Source organism: Dryas octopetala, chromosome 7, assembly GCF_963921425.1.
Source record: "Dryas octopetala chromosome 7, drDryOcto1.1, whole genome shotgun sequence".
NCBI lineage: Eukaryota > Viridiplantae > Streptophyta > Magnoliopsida > Rosales > Rosaceae > Dryas > Dryas octopetala.
Window position 1 is genome coordinate 11,678,224 of NC_141372.1, and position 21,200 is coordinate 11,699,423.

At 34.9% G+C, this 21,200-nt stretch overlaps 2 protein-coding genes across 4 annotated transcripts; both read left to right on the plus strand.

Annotated features, from left to right (window-relative positions):
* Positions 1-1,897: 1,897 nt before the first annotated feature.
* LOC147279709 (glutathione S-transferase zeta class-like) lies at positions 1,898-8,659 on the plus strand. The gene is made up of 11 exons (XM_086250534.1): positions 1,898-2,274; positions 2,419-2,515; positions 2,653-2,709; positions 2,842-2,927; positions 3,018-3,089; positions 4,803-4,856; positions 4,988-5,063; positions 5,458-5,519; positions 6,950-7,009; positions 8,043-8,154; positions 8,317-8,659. The coding sequence occupies exons 1-11, from the start codon at positions 2,272-2,274 to the stop codon at positions 8,346-8,348; spliced, it is 711 nt and encodes a 236-aa protein (XP_086106660.1). The 5' UTR covers positions 1,898-2,271; the 3' UTR covers positions 8,349-8,659.
* A 2,909-nt stretch (positions 8,660-11,568) lies between these two features.
* Positions 11,569-20,675, plus strand: LOC147279710 (Leucine-rich repeat protein kinase family protein). 3 transcript variants are annotated; one of them, XM_086249719.1, is made up of 19 exons: positions 11,569-12,053; positions 13,181-13,298; positions 13,396-13,467; positions 13,777-13,851; positions 13,948-14,019; positions 14,232-14,393; positions 14,488-14,562; positions 14,870-14,941; positions 15,075-15,146; positions 15,256-15,324; positions 15,457-15,531; positions 15,642-15,713; positions 15,879-16,016; positions 16,308-16,789; positions 16,896-17,060; positions 17,147-17,283; positions 17,750-17,969; positions 19,267-19,502; positions 19,961-20,675. In XM_086249719.1, the coding sequence occupies exons 1-19, from the start codon at positions 11,969-11,971 to the stop codon at positions 20,420-20,422; spliced, it is 2,859 nt and encodes a 952-aa protein (XP_086105845.1). In that variant the 5' UTR covers positions 11,569-11,968; the 3' UTR covers positions 20,423-20,675. The 3 variants fall into 3 exon arrangements, with proteins under 3 accessions (XP_086105845.1, XP_086105846.1, XP_086105847.1); XM_086249720.1 differs by having other exon boundaries at positions 16,905-17,060; XM_086249721.1 differs by having other exon boundaries at positions 16,914-17,060.
* Positions 20,676-21,200: the final 525 nt, after the last annotated feature.

The window sequence follows — 21,200 nt, forward strand, 5'->3', positions numbered from 1 at the left end:
AGGACTGCAAATTTACTTACAATGCACCCAAGTTCGATTCCCTTTCTCCAACTCAAAAAAAAAGAAAAAAAAAAACTTGGGATTCAGACCATTTTTACTCTTACATTCCAAAAACCCTCCTCTCTTAAAATCAAGGGTTAAATATAAAAATGATCTATAAACTTTATTGTAATTCTCAATTTGGTTTATTAATTATAAAAAGTATCAATTTGGTCCACGAATTTCTTAAATTGTACCAAAGCAGTATATATATTACCTTTCATCCAAAAAATTAATGGAACTAGTCATGTGCACAACATGTGATTGTATTTTCAGGGGTATTTTAGTCAATTCATCACATTTTGTCTTAAATTTTGGCTTAAATTTTTTGATTGAAATTAACGTTTGTATTGCTTTAGTACAACTTGAAAAATTCATGGACCAAATTGACATTTTCTATAGTTGATGGACCAAATTGAGAATTACAGTAAAATTCGTGGACCATTTTTGTATTGAACCCTAAAATCAAATACGCTCTCAACCTTCCAAACTTGTCTCTTCAAAACTCAATATCACATTGTAATCTTTCAAACAAAGATGAGTCCCAAATAGCACTAATGGATCTTTATTATCCAACATAGAAATCCTATGTTCTCTCACGTTACTCAAAAAACACTCTTTTGAGGCCAAACCTCATAAGGAATCAATGGAATCATTCTTCTGAGGCATCGATCCTTACATGCAGAAGGTGAATTTATCCTTTGGATTCACAGAGAAAAACTTCTCTTTTAATATTTCTTACGTACGTTCCTGAAGGTAAGGATCCTGCATATGTATCGAGTCTTCCTTTTTCCATCAAAGAATTCATTAGATTTAAGGAAATTTAAAGGCTCTGTGTACACTTTCTTCTACCTTGCTTGCAATTACTTGCATGTATATATAGTTTATGTGCAACTTTTATGGATTTTTTGGTTAGAAAACCTTTATCTTTTCGTTGTGACTTTACAATCCACCACTCTTTGAGGTGATTACTCAGATCTTTTCTTTTCCGTGACATGCAAGGCAAAGAAGTTACATCCAAGTTGAAAAGGTTTCAGAACAATTTTTTAAGAGTTTGGGTGAGTTTAGGCTTCAAGGGACTTAGCAAAGCTGAATTTTGGACTGTGATACTAAAAGATAGGGTTTTTTTTTAATTCAATGGTTATCTTATCTGATTTGTGAAGAATAAAATTTAAATCCCAAAGACAAAAGGAAGCCTATTTTTAAATCTTGAATTAATTAAAGGCTTGATTCTTTTATATTATGGATTTGAGTATCTCTAAGTGCTTAGTGGTACTTAATGAGCGTTCGGTAGATGCATAATCTAACCTTCATTTGAAAGTTGTATATGCAACATAAAATCTGCATTGACAACCTAAAACATGTCATTTACAACCTAAAAAAATGCATATGCATCATAAAAAAAACATCTGCAAGCTAAAAAGATGCATCTACAATCTAAAAAATGTGCAGATGTAGATGCAGATGGCGAGTGCATCCATCGAGGACTTGGTAGGATTGAGCACTTGACATTACCGAGTGCTCAGCTTGTCGAGCTCTTGATACCATGCCGAGCGTTCGGTAATGTGTTTTTTTAATTTCGCATGCGCGTAAATGGATAGATTGGGGTTGAACTTAAATTTTTAATTAGCTGAATTTGTAATTAAAAATCTTTAAAAAACAAGAGTTGAGAATAATTTATACCAACTGGATCTATAGAGTTAGAGAAAGAATTCCAATTATGAGATCATTGAGAACCCTACATGGAGATGACATTATTGAGAACCCTATATGGAGATGACATGAGAAGGTTGCTTATGATGGAAAATTGAAGCATAGGTTGGGAGCTCAATGGTTCAAACGTGAGAAAAAAGATTTTAACCAGAATTCTGTGGAGGGCTGGAGAATTGGTATTTATACCTCACATTCCGAATTCCACCGTCTATTGAATTCCATCAGAGTTAATGACTTTTTGAATTCCGTCAGAGCCAATGTCTCAATGACTTTGTTTTTTGTTTGGCCAAAAACAAGAGGAGTAGAGGATTAGTGACGACAAGGGGGTGCGTAAGTGGCTGCGTGGCACATTGTGCTATTTATCGGTTTCTCAGTCAACCGAAATATATATATGAAAGAAGTTAGTCAAAAGAAAGTCGCATTTGCATTTCAATCTGCTGAGTCGGTTTGTTTGTCTGAAAGCTGAAGCGGGGCAGTTGGTGATCATCGAATAATCTCTGTGAGTTGCGTTGATCGCTCATGGTGAGTTACTTTCATTCTTTCTTTTTTTCTTTTTTTCTTTTTTGAAAAAAAAAAAAGAATTTCTATTTATTTATTTATTATCATTATTATCCTCTGAGAGTGTGAGATGGAAAATTTGAAGTGTTGATTAATTATAACAAATAGGCGAGTGGTAGTGGTAATGGCGATGAACAACTGAAACTGTATTCCTACTGGAGGAGCTCTTGCTCCTTCCGTGTCCGAATCGCCCTCAACTTGAAAGGTTTCTTTCTTTTTTCCTTCAATTTTTTGTTTTTTTTTTTTTGTTTTCGAATATTACTTGATTCAAAAACCCAATATACGTATTTGCATTTCAATTTATGCGCATATCATGTACAAATATATATATATATTTTATAGGGCTCAAATACGAGTACAAAGCTGTAAACCTGGTGAAGGGAGAGCAATTCAGTCCCGGTTAGTCCCTACCCTTTCAATTTCTAATAATTTTTTGGCTTCCTTTCTTTTCTGGGTCACTTCTCTTAATCCATACTAGTATGCTAGTAGCTGCTCAAGCGCTCAATTCTTTTGGGGTTTCTTGCTTTGCAGAGTTTAAAAAGCTCAATCCTATCGGCTATGTGCCGGTGCTTGTGGATGGGGACATAGTTGTTGCTGACTCATTTGCCATCTTAATGGTCAGTCTCTATGTTATTCTTTTTCATTAGCTTCTGCTCCATCAAGTATACATTCCATACTCATAAAATGTACTTCTTCATATTCTACAGTATTTGGAAGACAAGTACGCTCAACATCCATTGTTACCTCAAGATCTTCAGAAAAAGGCCATCAATATCCAGGTCTAACTGCTTTCTTTCTTTTATTTTATTTTTAATTGTTCCCCCTTTTCAAATATTATTAACAGTGTATCACTTTTTATTAAAATTTCATCAACTATAATTAATGGAGTTTCCTTTACTGAATCAAGAATTTGCATGTTTCCTTCAACAGAATTCAAAGTTATGATCTTGATTCTTTTTAATTGTCAAAGCTTTACATGTATATATGTGTGCTTCAGGATCTTTTTAATATTGCTTCTTGGTTTGTTTCATAACCCATGTTTTCTGCGCTTTCATTTTGTCATTCTTTCTTGCTTAAATCTGAGGATTAGCCGAAAACAATCGGCAAATGCTTTCTTCTTTTCGTTTTCTTTTTTTTTATTTTCATGTATATAAACACTTCTTGTTGCAAAGCTGACTAGCTTTTCTTGTTCTTACGACTGACATCTCATGAAACTATCCTATTGTTGTTAGTTATTATAATATAACCAATTTGAATTTCACACTAGAGCAGGACCATAACATAAGAAAGACATTTAGAGTAGTTCTGCAATGTAGTTATGCTTTGAGCTTTCAAATATATATTGGAAACACTTGGCAACAGAAGATATATGCATAAATACTTTGAAAATCCCTGTTTTAGTAGAATATGTTTTTCCTCTTTAAGGGCTTAAATGTATAATCACTTGGTTTTTTGAATTTAGAACTAATAAGTGTAGTGTGCACTTATGCCACTAAAATAGGTGGAGTGTCTCATTGTTTTGAGGCAATATTAGTAATTGTACTGATGTTACAATGAGCACATATAAACTTAACAATTTCCGGCCAGGGTATAGCTGAATTGGTAGCCATACTCTTTTTTTATGATGAGGACCCAAGTTCACATCCCCTCTCCCCCAAAATGTTGTATCTGATAAGAAAAAATGAAGTGAGTGTGCCTGGACAACTCCTAGTATCATTGGCGGATTTCATAAATTAAAATATGGTTTCCAATCTTCTCTTGTTGACTTGGAAAAACTTGTGCATGTAACTTACAAGGAACTGCAGCGATGAATATGTTAAGGCCTACTACACATACTATACAAAACAGGATGTTCATGACATGGGTGGTAGTTTCTGTTGCGATTATTAAGAAACAAATTAATTTTTATGTGTATTAGTGCTTAATACAATATCCATCACACTTGCAGCTTATTGTGTTTAACGCGATGAATGATGCTAATGGGTTTAAGGGATATCGTATCATGCTCGAGCTGTATGATATAGTATGAATAATTTGAGTTTCCCGGACTTCGCTATCTTCAGAGTTTAGGGGCAATTCTTTCTTTGCTATCTTCTCGGATAGGAGAGCTGACTTTTTCTAGAGCATTGTTCTGATGCATTGGATAGATTTTTGATGTTTTTATTTTTCTAGCTACTATTAGGAGAAGCTTTTTTCAATGCAGTGGACTTCTTGTCCTCTGTTATTGTACATGTTTATATTAATCAAGGAATTATTGTTTCTTATAAAAAAAAACAAAGTAGTTTCCTGGTGTAATTGTGGACAGTTCGTTATGGATTCCTTAACATCCTAATCTGTTCAGCCAAAAAAAAGTATCATAATCTGTTTATTTAACTATATTATAGCTGTACCTGGCCAAAAAAAAAAAAAAACTATATTATAGCTGTAAGATTTTGGATGTATGTTTCTAAATTCTAATGCTAATTGCTTGTCCTTCATTACCTGATATGTAGGCTGCAAATATTGTTTCTTCAAGCATACAACCTCTTCAGAATCTGGCTGTGCTGGTAATTAGCTGGATGAACTTTTTGCTTGCTTATACTTTCTATTACTTTTGTTGTTAAATATTTTCACTTCTCATGGTATTATTATATTATAAATGATATGGGTCTCGTTATGGTGTTTTTCCACTTTACAGAAGTACATTGGAGAAAAAGTTAATCCCGAAGAGATACTTGAATGGGCTAAATTTCATATTGGAAAAGGCTTTGCAGGTAAGCTTTGACAAAGCTATTGATCTGGCAGTCCCACATCCCCCTCCCAAAATAGAAAAACTCAAAAAAAAATTGAACATTGGAATGCAGGTAAAACTGGATTAGTTGTACATGATGTTATTTTTTAAAAATAACCACACCTCTTGAATTTAAAAGTTGTTGTGGCCCAGAAAGCCGAAAAGTTATCGTAATATTTCCACCTAAATTTTCTTCTTTATAGTCTAACCCCCAACTCCACCCAACTGTGCAAGACTTGTGAAACCACATTTTTAGTCTTATGTGGCAACTGGAAAATCCTCTTCCTACAATATATGAACTCCTGTCATGCTATATGTTTGTTTCTATCCCATGAATGGCTGTCAGTTTAATTATCTACTATTTGTATGTCTTTCAGCACTTGAAGAACTGCTGAACAACCATGCAGGAAGATATGCAACTGGAGATGAAGTTTTCTTGGTGTGTTTCTTGTCCTTTTTTTTCTTCTCCCTTTTAAAAAGATTGAGTCATCATCTTGTTTTATTTGGAAAATAAGAAAGCCGTTTTAAAAAATTTGAAATTAATTTGACCCAAAAACTAGTTTCAAAAACCAGAAAAACCATTTACGTGGCATGCTTGAGGACTAGGTTACTGGTTCTCTAAGTCCACTCTTCATTGATGGCATAAGGGTTTTTGTTTTTTTCGTTTTTCTTAGGTTTCACACAAGTGCCTATCCTAACAGTACACTGTGTAATAAATAATAAACATCATAAATACTAAAATTCTAAAAAAGAAAAATATAATGTAATAAACAATTAAGCTGGGAAAATTAGCCCAGCTCTAGATCAAGTGGCATTGGAATAGGAAACAAACATAAATGTGCAATCATTATTAAAAGGCAACGCACAATAATTTCTAAGGTTTAGCCTTTATTTTTATTTTTAGGAACAAACTTTTGTTAATATGAAACAAAGGTACGTACAATACAGTGGATAAGATATCTACTAAATATAAATTGCTAAAGCATACAGCAACTAACTAGACCAGGTACATATCAAGAACAGCAATTACACAAAGCAGAAGAAAGTAATAAACAGCTGCAGTCCAATCTAAAAGTAATGCAGAAAAAGAGCTATCCCTAGAAATTGAGGAAGCTGAAGACCATAATGATCCCCAAAAACGAAGTCTTTCTTATAGACCAAAAAATATGCAAAATAGAAGAAACCCAGATTTTTCCATGAACAAGTGATGCAGTTTATTGGTTAAATTTCAGGCACCCAACTGAAAATAACACAGTGGTGGATAGACCTTTGCTCAGTAAATCAATTATGACTTATCATACTCATCCTTTAGGCCTGCTGAAATACGCCTTGCCATCTGCAGATATTCAGACTCAAAATTGTGATAGTAATCTAGTTCTTTCCAAGGACCATAAACTATATTATGATGCTATTGAGTAATCACGTTGCGTTGTCTCATGAATTTTCTTCTTCAGCTAATAAAATCTGAGCCGTATCCCTGCCCTAATAATTCGTCTGAGCAGCAACTTCCCAAATGTCCTTTTCTGTTCCCAATCCCAAATACAAATAACTATTACTAATCTTTGGTTGCACTGAATTCAAGCCACCACATATAATCATAGAATTTCCAGCAACTCTAAGGAACCTAATGCAACTCTAGCTTTTATACATATAGATGATGCTGTTGATAATTTTTCTGTTGTCGACCTTACCCGCTGCACTTTTTTGATTAGTGCCTTACATGAACCCTACAGTTTGAGTTGCATGTTGTACAGTGGCATTCTGACATCCTAATGTGTCACAGAACAAGTGCTAGTGTGAATTACTTTGTCTGAAAAATAAAAAATAAAAAAATTTCAAAGAATGTGACATGTTGACAAATATTTGCAGGCAGATTTGTTTCTAGCACCGCAGATTTCTGCAGCTTATACAAGGTTCAATCTTGACATGGTACCACTCATTCTATCCTTGTACCAGTTACAACTGTAGGGAATGTACATACAATAAATTATTCACTTGATTGTGTAAAAGCTGTATTTATTATTTGTAGCATGACATTTTCCTTTTTCTTGTTTTCTCTTTTCTTTTTGTGTGCCAATGGAAACTAATCTAATTTGGTGGTTTTCTGATGATTCCATCACATAATTAATTTATGTGCTATGTATCTACTTTCAGTAGCAACTCGTCTTTGATCTGCATATCTATTCTTATGCTACGAATAGTAGCTTCATTTGTCCAGTAGGGGTTTTTATCATATGGTAGGCTTATCATAAATAAGGTATTTACTGAGACTCAGTCCCCCTGAAAATAAAATAGGTATTTACAGAGACAGTGCACTAAATGCTCTATCCTTTAGAACTGTACAATCAGCTTATATCATCCATTTCTTTTCTATTTCTGAAATATAAGCGTAGAACAACCGTATTTCGCGGTGCTATGGTACTTCAACTTATAAGATTTTATGGAATCAAAATTACTGTAACAATCACCACTACATCAGTGGATTTTGGCAAGAACTAGTTTCTTCTACCTCAAAGCCTAGGTTCGATGTGGTGGTGAGCCTTAGACTATATGTCTGACTTAGCTTGTGGAAGATAAGGGGTCTTCTTACCCTTTTCGATCAGCAAAAGATTAAAAAGAAAAAAAATTGGAACAGTCTTTGACCTTTCTTTTCTACCATTTTGGACTCTTCCCCTGGTCTTGGTTGCTCCTATATTATTAATTTTATCCACTAGCTGCTCTTTCATTTCATTTTTTTTTTTTTAAATGTCTGTCCCTTTTGTTTCTTTTGCTGTTGCTTACAGGTACAACTAAAAATAACTCTCTCTCTCTCTCTCTCTCTCTCTCTCACACACACACACACACACACACACACGAGTACAACCAATTACTTAGCTAGCTTTAGAAATTTTGTCTAAATCTCAAGTGGCGTTGTCCATCTGCATCTTCTGATGAGTTTCTTTTCCCTCAATTCTTTGTGCAGACTCAGTTCCCCCTTTTGGCCAGGTTGCATGAGGCATACAATGAGTTACCGGCTTACCTAGATGCCATACCAGAAAAGCAGCCTGATGCTCCTTCCTCAATGGGTTCAAGAGGTATGCAGTAATACTTTATTAGTCCACTCTGTAAGTTATATTATGCCATATATATATATACACACACGCACATGTATGCATGTGTGTGTGTGTGTGTGTGTGTGTGTGTATGTGTTAAAAGTCGTCATTGCCATTCTTCTGAAACTTCCTTTTCTAATTCAGATCAAACTTGCCAATCCCAAAATGCAGCATAAAGTGCCACATAATTAAGGTTTGAGTTGAAGCGTTTGAAATGTTGTAATGTAATGAACTAAGATGTCCAAATAAGGTTTGTCCCATGATGTAACAGCAATGAAACTGGGGAATGTTGTTGATGTAATGGTTTGGATTGTATGTCAAAATAATCTTTGGGGGTAGACTTGTACACATCCCCTGTATTTGGATGAATCGGCTTCTGGCTTTCTCTATCCGATAAATTTTCATGCGTAGTTGCTTATCAAGAAAGAGAGGAACATCTAAATTTCTTCTCAATTTCAGTTTGTATTTTGTTTTCTTGTGTTTCCAATTGTCTAGCAATCAGATACCATATATCTTGACCGAAAAATATGTTCGCGTGTGCATTCCAAATGAGGGAAGAATTCCCAATCCCAGCATAAAATGGAATTTTTTTTCCGCACCCTGTCGTTAGCTCGGATGACATTCCACATTGTTGTAGATGTCTGTGAGAACTTATGATACTTCAATTATAATTTCGTTTGTGTTTTCTTTTTCCAAGGGAGTACTCTTGCCAATATTAAGAGTTCAATTTTTTAGCTGTCTCACGGAATGTGGAGTGTCCATCATCTCATAGTATTATATTATAAGTAGGCTTGTACAAATGGCCAGGTTCTTTTCAATAACAATGGCATGGGTTTGATGGGCTGCCCCAAATCGAATTCGAGGTTTTTTTGGGCCATGAAGTCATCTATCAAGTCTGAACACCCAAGCTTTATTATTTAGATAGAAATGATTCCGACCACCTTTTATTGCTGAATTGACCATCTAACATATTTTAGACAAATTTTTCTATTTTATCATTTCTTACAAAAAATTATGAAATTATCTTGACTCATTCGGCAACATGCCACTGAAATATACTAAGGAGTTTGGTAGTTTACGGTCGAATATAAAGACAATATTCGGTAAAATACTGCCGAATGTCTTTTTTATTTTCATTCAATAGTTACTTATTGAAAATTTCACCAATGTTTCGTAGTTAAGTGTTGAATAACTATAAATATTTTAACAAATAAGTATTGAATAACTCGACGAATAAAATTGAAATTTAAAAATAAAGTGGTTGGAAGACTCGGAATAGCTTGGGCCTTATCATTATTCTTAATGGCAACATTATCCCTTTACAAAATTACTAAAATGGACAAATTTTTTATACAATAAAACTTCTTTGGAAATTTAGAAAAACTGAAAAACTAAGTGAAAAAGACTGGAAAAAATAAGAAAAAAAAAAAAAAAACAAGGAGAGGAGGCTGAGGAGCTACTGGGACCGGCCAACTTCCCTTCACCCTATGTTGCTGGAGTAATAGAGTTATTAATATTTTATGTTTTGACCAAAAAAAAAAAAAAAGTGTTATTGAACTTGGCTATGTGACAACGTTGTACAATATATTCGTGACTGTTGCTCCAGCAATAACTTTGCAGCAACCACCCCTGCTTTCACTGATTCAAGCTTGCAGATTCTTTTTGGACAGAGATTGCCCATGCAATCTTATCATGTACGCCGTGAGAAAAGCTGTCTGGCTGATAATAGCCTACAACTAGGATTATCTACAGCACACTTGGCTCACAGTAAACCCGTGCACAGTACAGCAGCCAATGGACGCTTGATACGAAAGCTAACTGACCAAGCCAGCTGTTATCTTGTGATTAGTTTAGTTAGTTAATAGTTTGTTAGTAGTCTGTTAAGTTTAGTGCTCAGCTTAGGAGCTAAGCTATATATAAAACCTCTGTAATGATTATTCAATTAAGTAAGAAATCATTTCTTGATTTTCTCTCTGGTTTTCTCTCTCAACTTCTCTGTCTAGTTGAGAGGATATTTAATAAGAGTGGTTATATTCTCACTCTCTGTATTATATTCTTTTTGGACAGAGACATGCAATCTTATCATGTACGTCGTGAGAAAAGCTGTGTGGCTGATAGCCTAGCTAGTGTATATAAGGCTCATTTTGATGTTGGCTTTGCTGTTTTGGATAGCCCCCATCAGCCTATTTTGCCTCTACTAGTTGAGTGGATATTAATAATTGCTCCTTGATTGATGTAGTTAGATAGGCTGTTATTTCCTTTTGGGCCTTGGGCAGTTATGAACACCCAATCATACAAAAAAAGACACAAGAGAAAAGAGTTGGTCTGTGCGCCATTGCTGCATATTTTTATTAACTTATTAAGTCATGCAGTAGACCCTTGAAAGATTATGATATATATCCTGATTCTTGAACTCTAACACACTGAAGCAACGAGAGTAAGTCTTTCAAATAAGACATATATGCAAATTGGTTCCCATACTAGTTGTGTGTATTAAACTCCCACCAAAGAAATGGAAATTAGCCACTGTCTACTTTGATGTAGTAATGTTTTAGAAAATAGATGAGGTTCAAAGTGAGCCAAGATTCAAATAAATAAGACACCGCCACATAATTTGATAAACAAATTTGAGGATCATAGCAATACTGACTTTATTATAATTATTGTTACCAAAAACCCAGTTGTTTCTATACTAGGAAAAGAATGGCAACAGCTGAACTGAGCTGAGCTAAGCAGCGTCAATGCAGTAATTGTAAGAAAAGTTGAATTCAGCAGTTGACTCCAATTATCTTTCTTGTCTTGTATATACTTTGATTCTAGTTTCCTTGTATGTGTCGTCTGGCTATGAGATCAAGTGGAATTAGCAGTTAAAAACCACATCCACACAAACCAATGGACAAGCAAATGGGTATGCAGTAAGAGAAATTAATTCATAAACGAAATTAATCTACTTGAAATTAATTCACTACCATTGTTGCAGCTTGCAGGTGGATGTTGACTTGGAGTGAGGGAAGGGGAATTGACTGAAGAAGGGTCTGAGTTGCACTTGGAGTTTTGGATGTACACAAATGGACAGGACAGCTGATCATGAAAGAAATAAATGCTATATTGGAACATTCAAAGTCCAGCTCCATCAGCTCCCTAACGCTCAAGTACAAATTGGCCAAGTAATTTGCTCCCCACTAACCAATCAACTATTGCCATTATTAAATCCTAAACTTCATACCCAAAAGTCTATATTGTTTTTATTGTTCCTCTGACAATGACTTGAGAGAGGAGAGGAAGCTTTTTCTATACAAAGCCAAAACCATCTTCTTGTAATAAGGCCCCCAACCAAAACCAACCTGTGTGTGTCTCAATGTCTCAATGTCTCAATGACTTAGAGTTGGGTTTTTTGTATTTACCTCTTTGTGTGGAAGTTTTCAAACAAAAAAGCATTTGTATTTCAAAAAAAATTATGCATGGCTATTGACCTTTTCTGTAGTAAATATGCCACTTACTGTCATTGTTTTAATAAATAGAAAGAGGGGAAAATGAGGAGAAAATATCATAGTAAGTGGCCACTGTGTTTTATCATGCCAACAAAGAAGTCTCATTCAGCCTTCTAGTGAAACATCTGGTAGAAAACTGGAATAAGACATTGATATTGATTGAATGTTGTTTAACTATGGTGTTGCATGCATTATTTACTCATTGTTTCAGATGAGTTCTAGCTGAAGCTTCTCTGGAATATTCTTGCTCACTGTTAGAAATTTGAACAGAATTGTGACGTCTTGGAGCTTGTTTTTGTTGAATAATGGATCAAAGAAATCAGGTGTTTCTGCTTCTATTATTCGTGCCATCTCTCGTTTTAGCACTAGACCAGACAGATGTTCAGGATGGTAAGCTCAATTTAGCTACTAATTTACTTTGGTTAAGCCAGCTATTTGTTGATATGTGAGTAGCAGATTTGTGTACCTGCTAAAGACCTTTCTTGGGGTTGTGTTTCTAGTTTTTTTCTTTATTTTTTTCCCATCTTGAATGCTTTGTTTAATGCTGGCTGGTTTGCTCTGTCTTGTTAGTGAAATTACTCTTTTACTGATCAAGAAAGGAAAAACAAAAACGTAATCAACAAACTGAACTCTGTTGGAATGACAAGCAGTCGCCCTATATTGATGTTTCCTTTATTCTTTTTATTGTTTTTACCTTAATTGCAACTTCTTCCCCTTATGTTAAAGAAAATCAGACCTTTTAAGCTTATGTCTTTGACATTCAGTATTTGCATGAACAAGAGTTCCCCTTTACCTTGTTATTTGAAAATATTAACAATATAAATTATAGGATTAGAAAAGTTTTTTTTTTTATTTCTCTCTCAAGTTCTCAGTGACCTGAGGTAGGATCAATTTGTGTATCTACATCATCAAGTCCAAAAGGCTTTTCTCAGAAAAAAATAAATTCATTTATCTCCAAGTTTTCAGTGACCGAAGGTGGGATTAGTGTTTATCTACATCACTCAGTTCTAAAAGGCTTTCCTTGGAATAAAAAAAAGGACAGTTTGTAAAGGCTACATCTGGCTGCAAAAATTACAAGTATATGTAAATGGTCACAAGACTGAAGTTTATAATCACTTCTTTTTCTACCATATTGTGCCATGTACAATGTTGTAATCCGGTGTTCAAAGCAAGTAGTTTATGATAATGCTTGCAAATTCCTCTGCTTCAGAAACCATTTCATAGCAGTATTCTGAAGTCAGAATTGAATTGCACTTGATTAAGAAATACTTAGTCACCCAGGAAAGAGGCTCAACTTTTAGAAGGTGTTTTCCTATTGTTATTTGGATTGCGGAAGCTAAAGTAGTACAGTTGGGGAAATTATGTTCTGAAAATTGCTTTCTTAAACTCATAATTGGTAACTCTGTAATCCTTAGATTTTTGTAAGTTTTCTATCTACTACAATTGATTGAATAATTCTGTTTCAGAATTCAGTTTTTACTATGCTGAATGAATATACTATTTGATTCCTGATGCAGATATTGGTTTAAAGTCTCTTAAGGCACTGTGGGAGAACACTCTTCCCGGTTGGGTGAGTTCAAATCCTTGTGGCGATTGGGAAGGCATTGAGTGCACCAACTCACATGTTACCTCCATGTACGATATTAGCATGTTTTTCCCATTTTAATAATCATGTACTAATTTAATTATCCTATTCCAAGATTTTGATATTTAAAATTTTTTTGTATTTCAGATCATTGCCAAGTATGGATTTGAAAGGCACACTGTCTGGAGATATTGAACAGTTATCTGAACTACAAATTTTGTAGGTCTTCTTTGCACTTTCTCTTCTACTAGTTGGATTTCATTTCAAATTCATGCATCTAAACGAGTGGTCAGATACATCTTTCTTGTTAGACTGCATTGTGCATATATCCCAAAATTTGCTGCTCTACACAAGGCACTCAAAACAAATGTGCCTCAAGGCTTGTTGCATTTGCTATGTTTTCTGTATCATAAAAACAAGTGATCAGAAAGAATTTTCATTACAATTTTGTAACTCGATAGAAAATAAAAAACACCAGATAAATTTTCAATTAGTCTTCTATAATTTGTTCGCCATGGGTCTCTTCAGGGACCTGTCTTACAACAAGGGCCTGACAGGACAACTTCCACCAGCAATCGGGAGTTTGAAGAAGCTACATAACTTGTAAGAAAATATTGGTTTTTATAAAGATTGATTGTCAAAACTAAAATGACGTGGTAAGATTCTCCTAGTAAATTTGCTTGCTTGTGTGCATTGCAGAATCCTGGTTGGTTGCAGTTTCTCTGGTTCCATTCCTGCTACTATAGGATCCCTGCAGGAGCTAGTCTTTCTGTAAGGGTTTTGTTTAACTTGATAATTCTTTTACTGTTCAACTGAAAAGATGACTACTTCTTATGATGTTAAGATAATATATCTTCAATGCAGTAAATTACAGGATCCATCTATCTTCTTATCGACATCTACTTTTTAATTTACATTTTTCTTTGTTCACTCACTTCAACTTTTCAGTGCTCATAGGCCTTTTTCTTTTATTGAAATCACAGATCTCTGAATTCTAATAGATTCAGCGGGCGCATTCCGACTTCCATTGGTAGTCTATCTAAACTTTATTGGCTAGATCTAGCTGACAATGAGCTTGAAGGACCCATCCCAGTGTCTAGTGGTGGTGAACCTGGTCTTGATAGTCTGAATCATTGCAAGCACTTGTATGTCAACTTTATTTTTTATTTTCAGTTGCTTAATGGATTTTCTTAGTATAATATTCTGTCAATTATCTAAGATTCCTTCTTTTATTTACAGCCATCTTGGAATGAATAAACTCTCGGGGACAATTCCATCTCAGCTTTTTAGCTCAAACATGAGACTGATACATGTGTAAGATTAAATATTTATGTATTTATATTTTCTTCGAATTGTGGCTGTTTTTGTAGTAAGCGATTGCATGTGTATATTGCAAACAGATATCTAATATTCCTCCTAAGGTAATAGCTTTTCAAAACTGTATATCCTTTTAGTCATTAGGGTATGGCAGTATGGCCTCTATAAGTCCTTTTTTGATACATGGTGACCATGTTGAACATAAAACTTTCTAATTCCTTAACTCTCTAAATATCAAGTCTGCAGATTAATTTTCTTTAATAAGATAACTATGAAGCGAAGTTTTCTATTTTTTCTTGCTCAGGCTTTTCGAAAGTAATCAACTAAGTGGTGACATTCCTTCTACCCTTGGGCTTGTACAGAGTCTGGAGGTGGTGTACGTATCAATGTCACAAACTCTAAGTATATTCATATATACTGAGATGCCTTGCATCTCTGAAATTGTGAGGAGTTTTTTTTTTTTTCTCGCAGTTAATTTTTTTTAATGGAGTATCAGTGTTTGGCTACAGGCGATTTGATAGAAACGTGTTAACTGGGCCTATTCCTGGGAACCTCAACAATCTGAAAAACGTCTCTCAGCTGTAAGATAAAAAAAGACTTGCCAAATAGAACTTTGTATATGTTTTGATCAATCGAGTTTTTATTGTCTTTATGAAAAACCTATAGAGGCCTCTGGTGTTCTGTTCTTAGGTTCTTATCCAACAATAAGCTGAGTGGCCCTGCACCCAACCTTTCTGGCATGAACCTCCTCCATTATCTGTAAGTCATATTGATTATAACTAGCATATTAGTTTCAACATCAGTCATTTTTATGTCATTCATCCTTCATGCCACAACAATATATTTTGTTTTTTTTCTACTGCATTATTTAATTAAAATGTGTATGTACAGGGATTTGAGCAATAATAGTTTTGATGCATCTGATGTTCCTCCATGGTTTTCAACCTTACAGTCTTTGACCACATTGTATGTCTTTCCTCCTGTCCTGTGTGTGCGCGTGTGTGTGTGTACATGCCTCTGGACACCCAGAGGCAATTTTTCAACCGAGTTTTATAACCTATAATATTGTATGCCAGAATGATGGAGCACACAAAACTTCAAGGAGCAATACCTGTTTCACTATTCAGCCTTCCCAATTTACAGACAGTGTGAGTATTGGCATGGCATGATCTCATTCACCATTATACATGTTGGGAAATATAAACAAATGTTGAAGTTTCCTCAATTTGAGCATGAGGAATCTTCTAATATGTTCATGAGATAATAGCAAAGATGGTTATTAGAAATTCATTTGGGCATGTATGTGGTGACAGGGTCCTAAGGAACAACCAGCTCAATGGCACCCTCGATATTGGCACCTCCTATAGCAATGAACTGAAGCTTATTGATTTACAAAAGAATTCAATTAGTGAAGTTAACGACAGAGGTGGAGGATACAAAGTTACATTAATGTAAGTCATTTTCTATATATAATAAGATTTTGCCATTTTTTCTCCAAGGAATATATTGTCAAAAGAAATAACAATGTTCTCTTGTCAGACCATTTGACATGTCATGTAGTCATATTATCAATTAGAATCTAGGACAGCACAATTAGAGTTTATTTCACCTAATCAACATTTCTGTTTGACAGTTTAACATGTCTGGTAAGAGAAAATTACTTATGTTATTATTTGTTGGAAGTCAGATTATTGTTTTGTTACTCAACAGGGTAGTTATCTAGTTTCTTTGTTCTCCTGCAGACTTGTGCAAAACCCATTTTGTGACGAAAATGGAGGGACACCGAGTTACTGCGGGATTTCCAAACCATCTGATGTCTCAAATTCAACATTGCCAATTAACTGTGTGCGCAGTCCCTGCACTTCAGATCAGGTTTCCAGTCCCAACTGTAAATGTGCATATCCATACAAGGGAACTCTAATCTTCAGAGCTCCTTCCTTCTCAAACTTGGAAAATTCAAGTCACTACAAAGAGCTTGAGAAGGAACTCATGAATTCCTTTTTGTCACACCCTCTTCCTGTGGATTCAGTCAATTTGAGTAATTCCACCAAGGATTCACTTGCATACCTTAGGTTGAGCCTGGAAGTATTCCCACTTGGCCAAGATCGTTTCAAAAGAAAGGAAGTGATAAGTATTGCTTTTCTTCTTAGTAACCAAACTTTCAAGCCTGATAAATCTTTTGGACCTTTCTATTTTATTGGTGATGATTATCAACACTTTGCAGGTGATTCTTTATTTCACACGCAAAAATGAAAAAGAAACAAGAAAAGTTGCAATGTTTTCTCTATATTGATACATTTTTTCCTGTCTCTCTTCTTATAATGATGTAGAAATGGGAGTACCAACAGAATCAAACAAATCATCGAATGTCAGAATTATTGTTGGAGCAGCAGCTGGTGTTTCTGTCCTTGTGCTCATAGTACTCCTTTTAGGAGTTTATGCTTTTCGTCAGAAGAGGAGAGCAACAAGAGCCACTGACCAAACCAATCCTTTAGGTAATACATAACCTTCAATTTATGTTGTATCGATATTCAATTGGGTTTGTAAACCACAGTACCGCATTTATGTCATTAAAATGCAGTGAAATGGGATGCAAATACGAGCAGTGGTAGCATTCCTCAGTTAAAAGGGGCTAGATTGTTCTCTTTAGAAGAGCTCAAGAAATACACCAATAACTTTTCGGAAGCAAATAATGTTGGATCTGGGGGTTATGGAAAGGTAATTTTGATTTTCTTTTTATAGTATAATATCATTTCCAGGTTTGTTTGAATATATCAGTTATGTTGTCACTCTATCACTTAAAACTATTGATCATGTGGAATCATCTTTGAATGAATGGTTTTAATTATTTGACATTCTAACAATGTTAGACATCTGGTAAGCAAATATTAATCCATTACTAAATAAATTTTCTTTACGTTCCTTTTATGGAAAAAGAATGTTTTGTTTTTCCTTGCAAAATATGTTTTGTTTTTCCTTGCAAAATAAATCGCCAAGAAGCACCCCCAAAAAACACCAGCACATAACACCAAACATGTTGGACTCAGTTTTTTTCTGTTCAAGATTTTTTTGTTCAAATATTTTTGATTAAAATCAAGGTTTAACAACACCAAAAAAAAAAAAAAAAAGAGTATTCCAGGCACTAAGTAGTTATCAAATGTATATTGTCTTATATTTTTTATAGGTTTACCGTGGAACTCTTTCCACTGGGAAACTGATTGCCATCAAAAGAGCTCAAAAACAATCTATGCAAGGTGGACTTGAGTTCAAAACTGAGATTGAACTTCTTTCAAGGGTTCATCATAAAAACCTTGTCAGCCTTGTGGGATTTTGTTACGAGCAAGGCGAGCAGATGTTGGTGTATGAGTATGTTGCAAATGGTACTCTGAAGGATAGTCTTTCAGGTATTTATAACTAATTCTTCCTCTTAAATTCTATTATTTTGTAGATCATCTTACCTGCCAATAACCAATAAAAACACAATAATAAAATTTCCATACACACACACACACACACACACACACACACATATATATATATATATATATCTACTTTTAGATAGCCTAGTATGGTATGTTGCCAAAGTCTCATCAAAATCATTGTTTAGGTGGAATCATGTCTGAATCTACACTCATGATTCACAACTTGACAATATAATATGTCAGACTGTGTGACAAGTAACCATTACTACACACGCACACATAAACAAGCAAGAAATCTAATGAGGACCTAAGTTACGGATGCAATGTTTGATGAAATATGGACGACTAAGATGTATTTCACCCCAGCATTGTTTTTTTTTTTCTCAAAAATTGTGGGTTGTCCTTTTGATGCAGCGCAGATGATGAATCACAACACACACACAAACCTTAGACTTGTTGATTCTCTAGATTGAGAATACCATGAACAAGGGACCTATAACCTTGTTGATCCAAACGGATTCCAAGTTGATAGAAAGGTTTCAAAAGAAACTTCAAATTTTCATTAATCAAATTAACTCCCCATTACATCTCCTGATAATGTCTAATACCATACAGCCTTAATAACTCCCTAAGAGCCAGAAATGGTATATTTAACAACCAAAATAAATACTGAAAATAATAAAAGATAATTAAAAATGCAAAGAAACTGCAGAAAAACTTTAAACACGATTGGCTGTGACTTGGATTTGTCTCGTCGTTTCCTTTACGAAAAGGTAAGGTGCGTAAAAATCGGACACCGGGACCCTAATGGGCAGATTTGCGCCTATCACTCCGGAGCCAATAGTCATGTGCCATGCGTGCTGCATCACCTTTAGAGTCTTTTCACTTTGTGTCAAATGTGTCAATTCACAAATTAAGTGAGGGGGTGTGTAGTGAGAGCAAATGGGGTGTGCATATAGCAGCACTCCATAAATTTTGATGTGTTGTTTCTTTTGCATCTATTTTCTTGTTTAAGTGTGCGTGATCTTGGGATAGAAATTGTCGGAATTCCTAACACAATCTATCCTGCAATTGCTTCTATGTTCAATTGTACCTCACTAACAAGTAAAACACTATGAGACACCTTCTTATAATAGTAGCAAGTGGCCCTCATGCTTGAGCATCAGTACAGTATCTACCTCATAAATGAAAGACAGTTTTTAAGAAGACACATTTTAGCTAGCTTCATTTATTTTTTTTTTTGCATATTTTGATGACATACAGAAAATTGTCTATGCAGGTAAGTCAGGAATCAAGTTGGACTGGATGAGGAGACTTAAAGTATCCCTTGGTACAGCTAGAGGCCTATCTTATCTTCATGAACATGCCAACCCTCCTATTATACATAGAGATGTAAAATCAACTAATGTTCTGTTGGATGATTACTTAAATGCAAAAGTTGCTGATTTTGGCCTCTCCAAGCCTATGGATGATGGTGAAAAGGATCATGTCTCCACTCAAGTTAAAGGGACAATGGTCAGTTTTCAATACCCCTATAGTGCAGTTTTGTTATCAATGAAGGCAAAAGTGATGGAATAAAAATTAGTTTATAATTTTCAGTTTTTGTTTTTGTCAAAAGTGTACTTTTCAATTGAGTCACCCACAGAACTATTTATGAAATTATACAAGTATCAGTTTTCATTGTCCACATGTTTTTGGTAGTGGATTAATATTTCAAGGCGGAGAAGTCTGTAAAATGCAACTTGTATGGAAAATTTTCCATCTCTTTTGTTGTAAGTATTGTCTTTGCCCACAAGCAAGGCTATTTGGATGCCATATAAATGCATGATACCACAGACTTGCGCTTTATAAAGCATCAGTTTTAGTGACATGAATATAACTTGAATTTAACAATCTATTGAAGTCACGTTATTGTAGGTTGCCTATATTGACGATTTCACAAACATAAGACAATATTTTCCTTTTTATTGTAGGGCTACTTGGATCCTGAATATTACACGACCCAACAAGTGACTGAGAAGAGTGATGTTTATAGTTTTGGAGTGCTACTGTTGGAGCTACTTACTGGAAGAAAACCAATACAGCGGGGAAAATATGTTGTGAGAGAAGTGAGGATGGCAATGGATAAGACTAAAGATTTATACAACCTTCATGAAATTCTAGACCCAGTAATCGGTTTGGGAACCACACTAAAAGGTTTGGAAAAGTTTGTGGATCTTGCAATGAGGTGTGTTGAAGAAGAAGGAGCCAACAGGCCTACAATGAGTCAAGTGGTAAAAGAGATTGAGAACATTATGCAGCTTGCAGGTTTGAACCCCAATGCTGAGTCAATATCCAATTCCACAAGCTATGAGGAGGCAAGTAAGGCTAGCTCTAGCGGTGAGGTCTTTAATTATAGTGGAGTATTTCCACCTTCAAAGATAGAGCCCCAGTGAGTATCAGTTTACATTTTGAACTTGGTAGTACTTGGCTGTTTCTGTCTATAGCAGATTCTTTAGGCTGGATGATGCAATTTGTTTCGATAGTCATCATGGCTGGACAGTACGATGAAAAACCAGAACTGTGAATCATAAAATATTATTGCTTTGGTATTTGAAGGAAATTCATAGTTTGCATCTATAAAACAAAGATTTGGTGTGAGTTTGTTAGTTTGTGAAGAATAAATATATGAAACATATTTCCCACTTTAGGTTTGTGAAGACCAAAACCTAACTTTGTCCCATAACTCCTCATCCCCAACTTCTCCAAAATCTTCAAAATCTGCTTGTTTCTCTCCAACCATTTCACAAAGAACACATCAGCAACCATAGAGCCCCACAAAACATTGGCCTAGCTTCTTCCCATTACCCGCTAACTTCCATCTCCCTAGTCAGTTGTGGCTAAAGACGCAGCACCCTAGGACAATGTAAAAACAAAACATGATCATCAACAGTTTCCCACTCTCTTATGATATACAATTTGTTACACTGTAATATGTAAAGGAGGGAAGAATCAGAGATGTACTTACATACTTATATTTGTCAGCCTTTCTTTTCTTAATTCTCTAGGCAATCAAAAGGGCAGCACTCTAAGTTCAGAATCTCTTCCAGAGAGATTCACCACCATGTTTCCTGCTTAGGAACTAGACAGCCTGTAATTAGAATGACCTGTAGGCTGCTTCTATGCCAAGCAAATTAACAATCACGGGTAATTTCTTCTTTAAGAAAAGTTCAT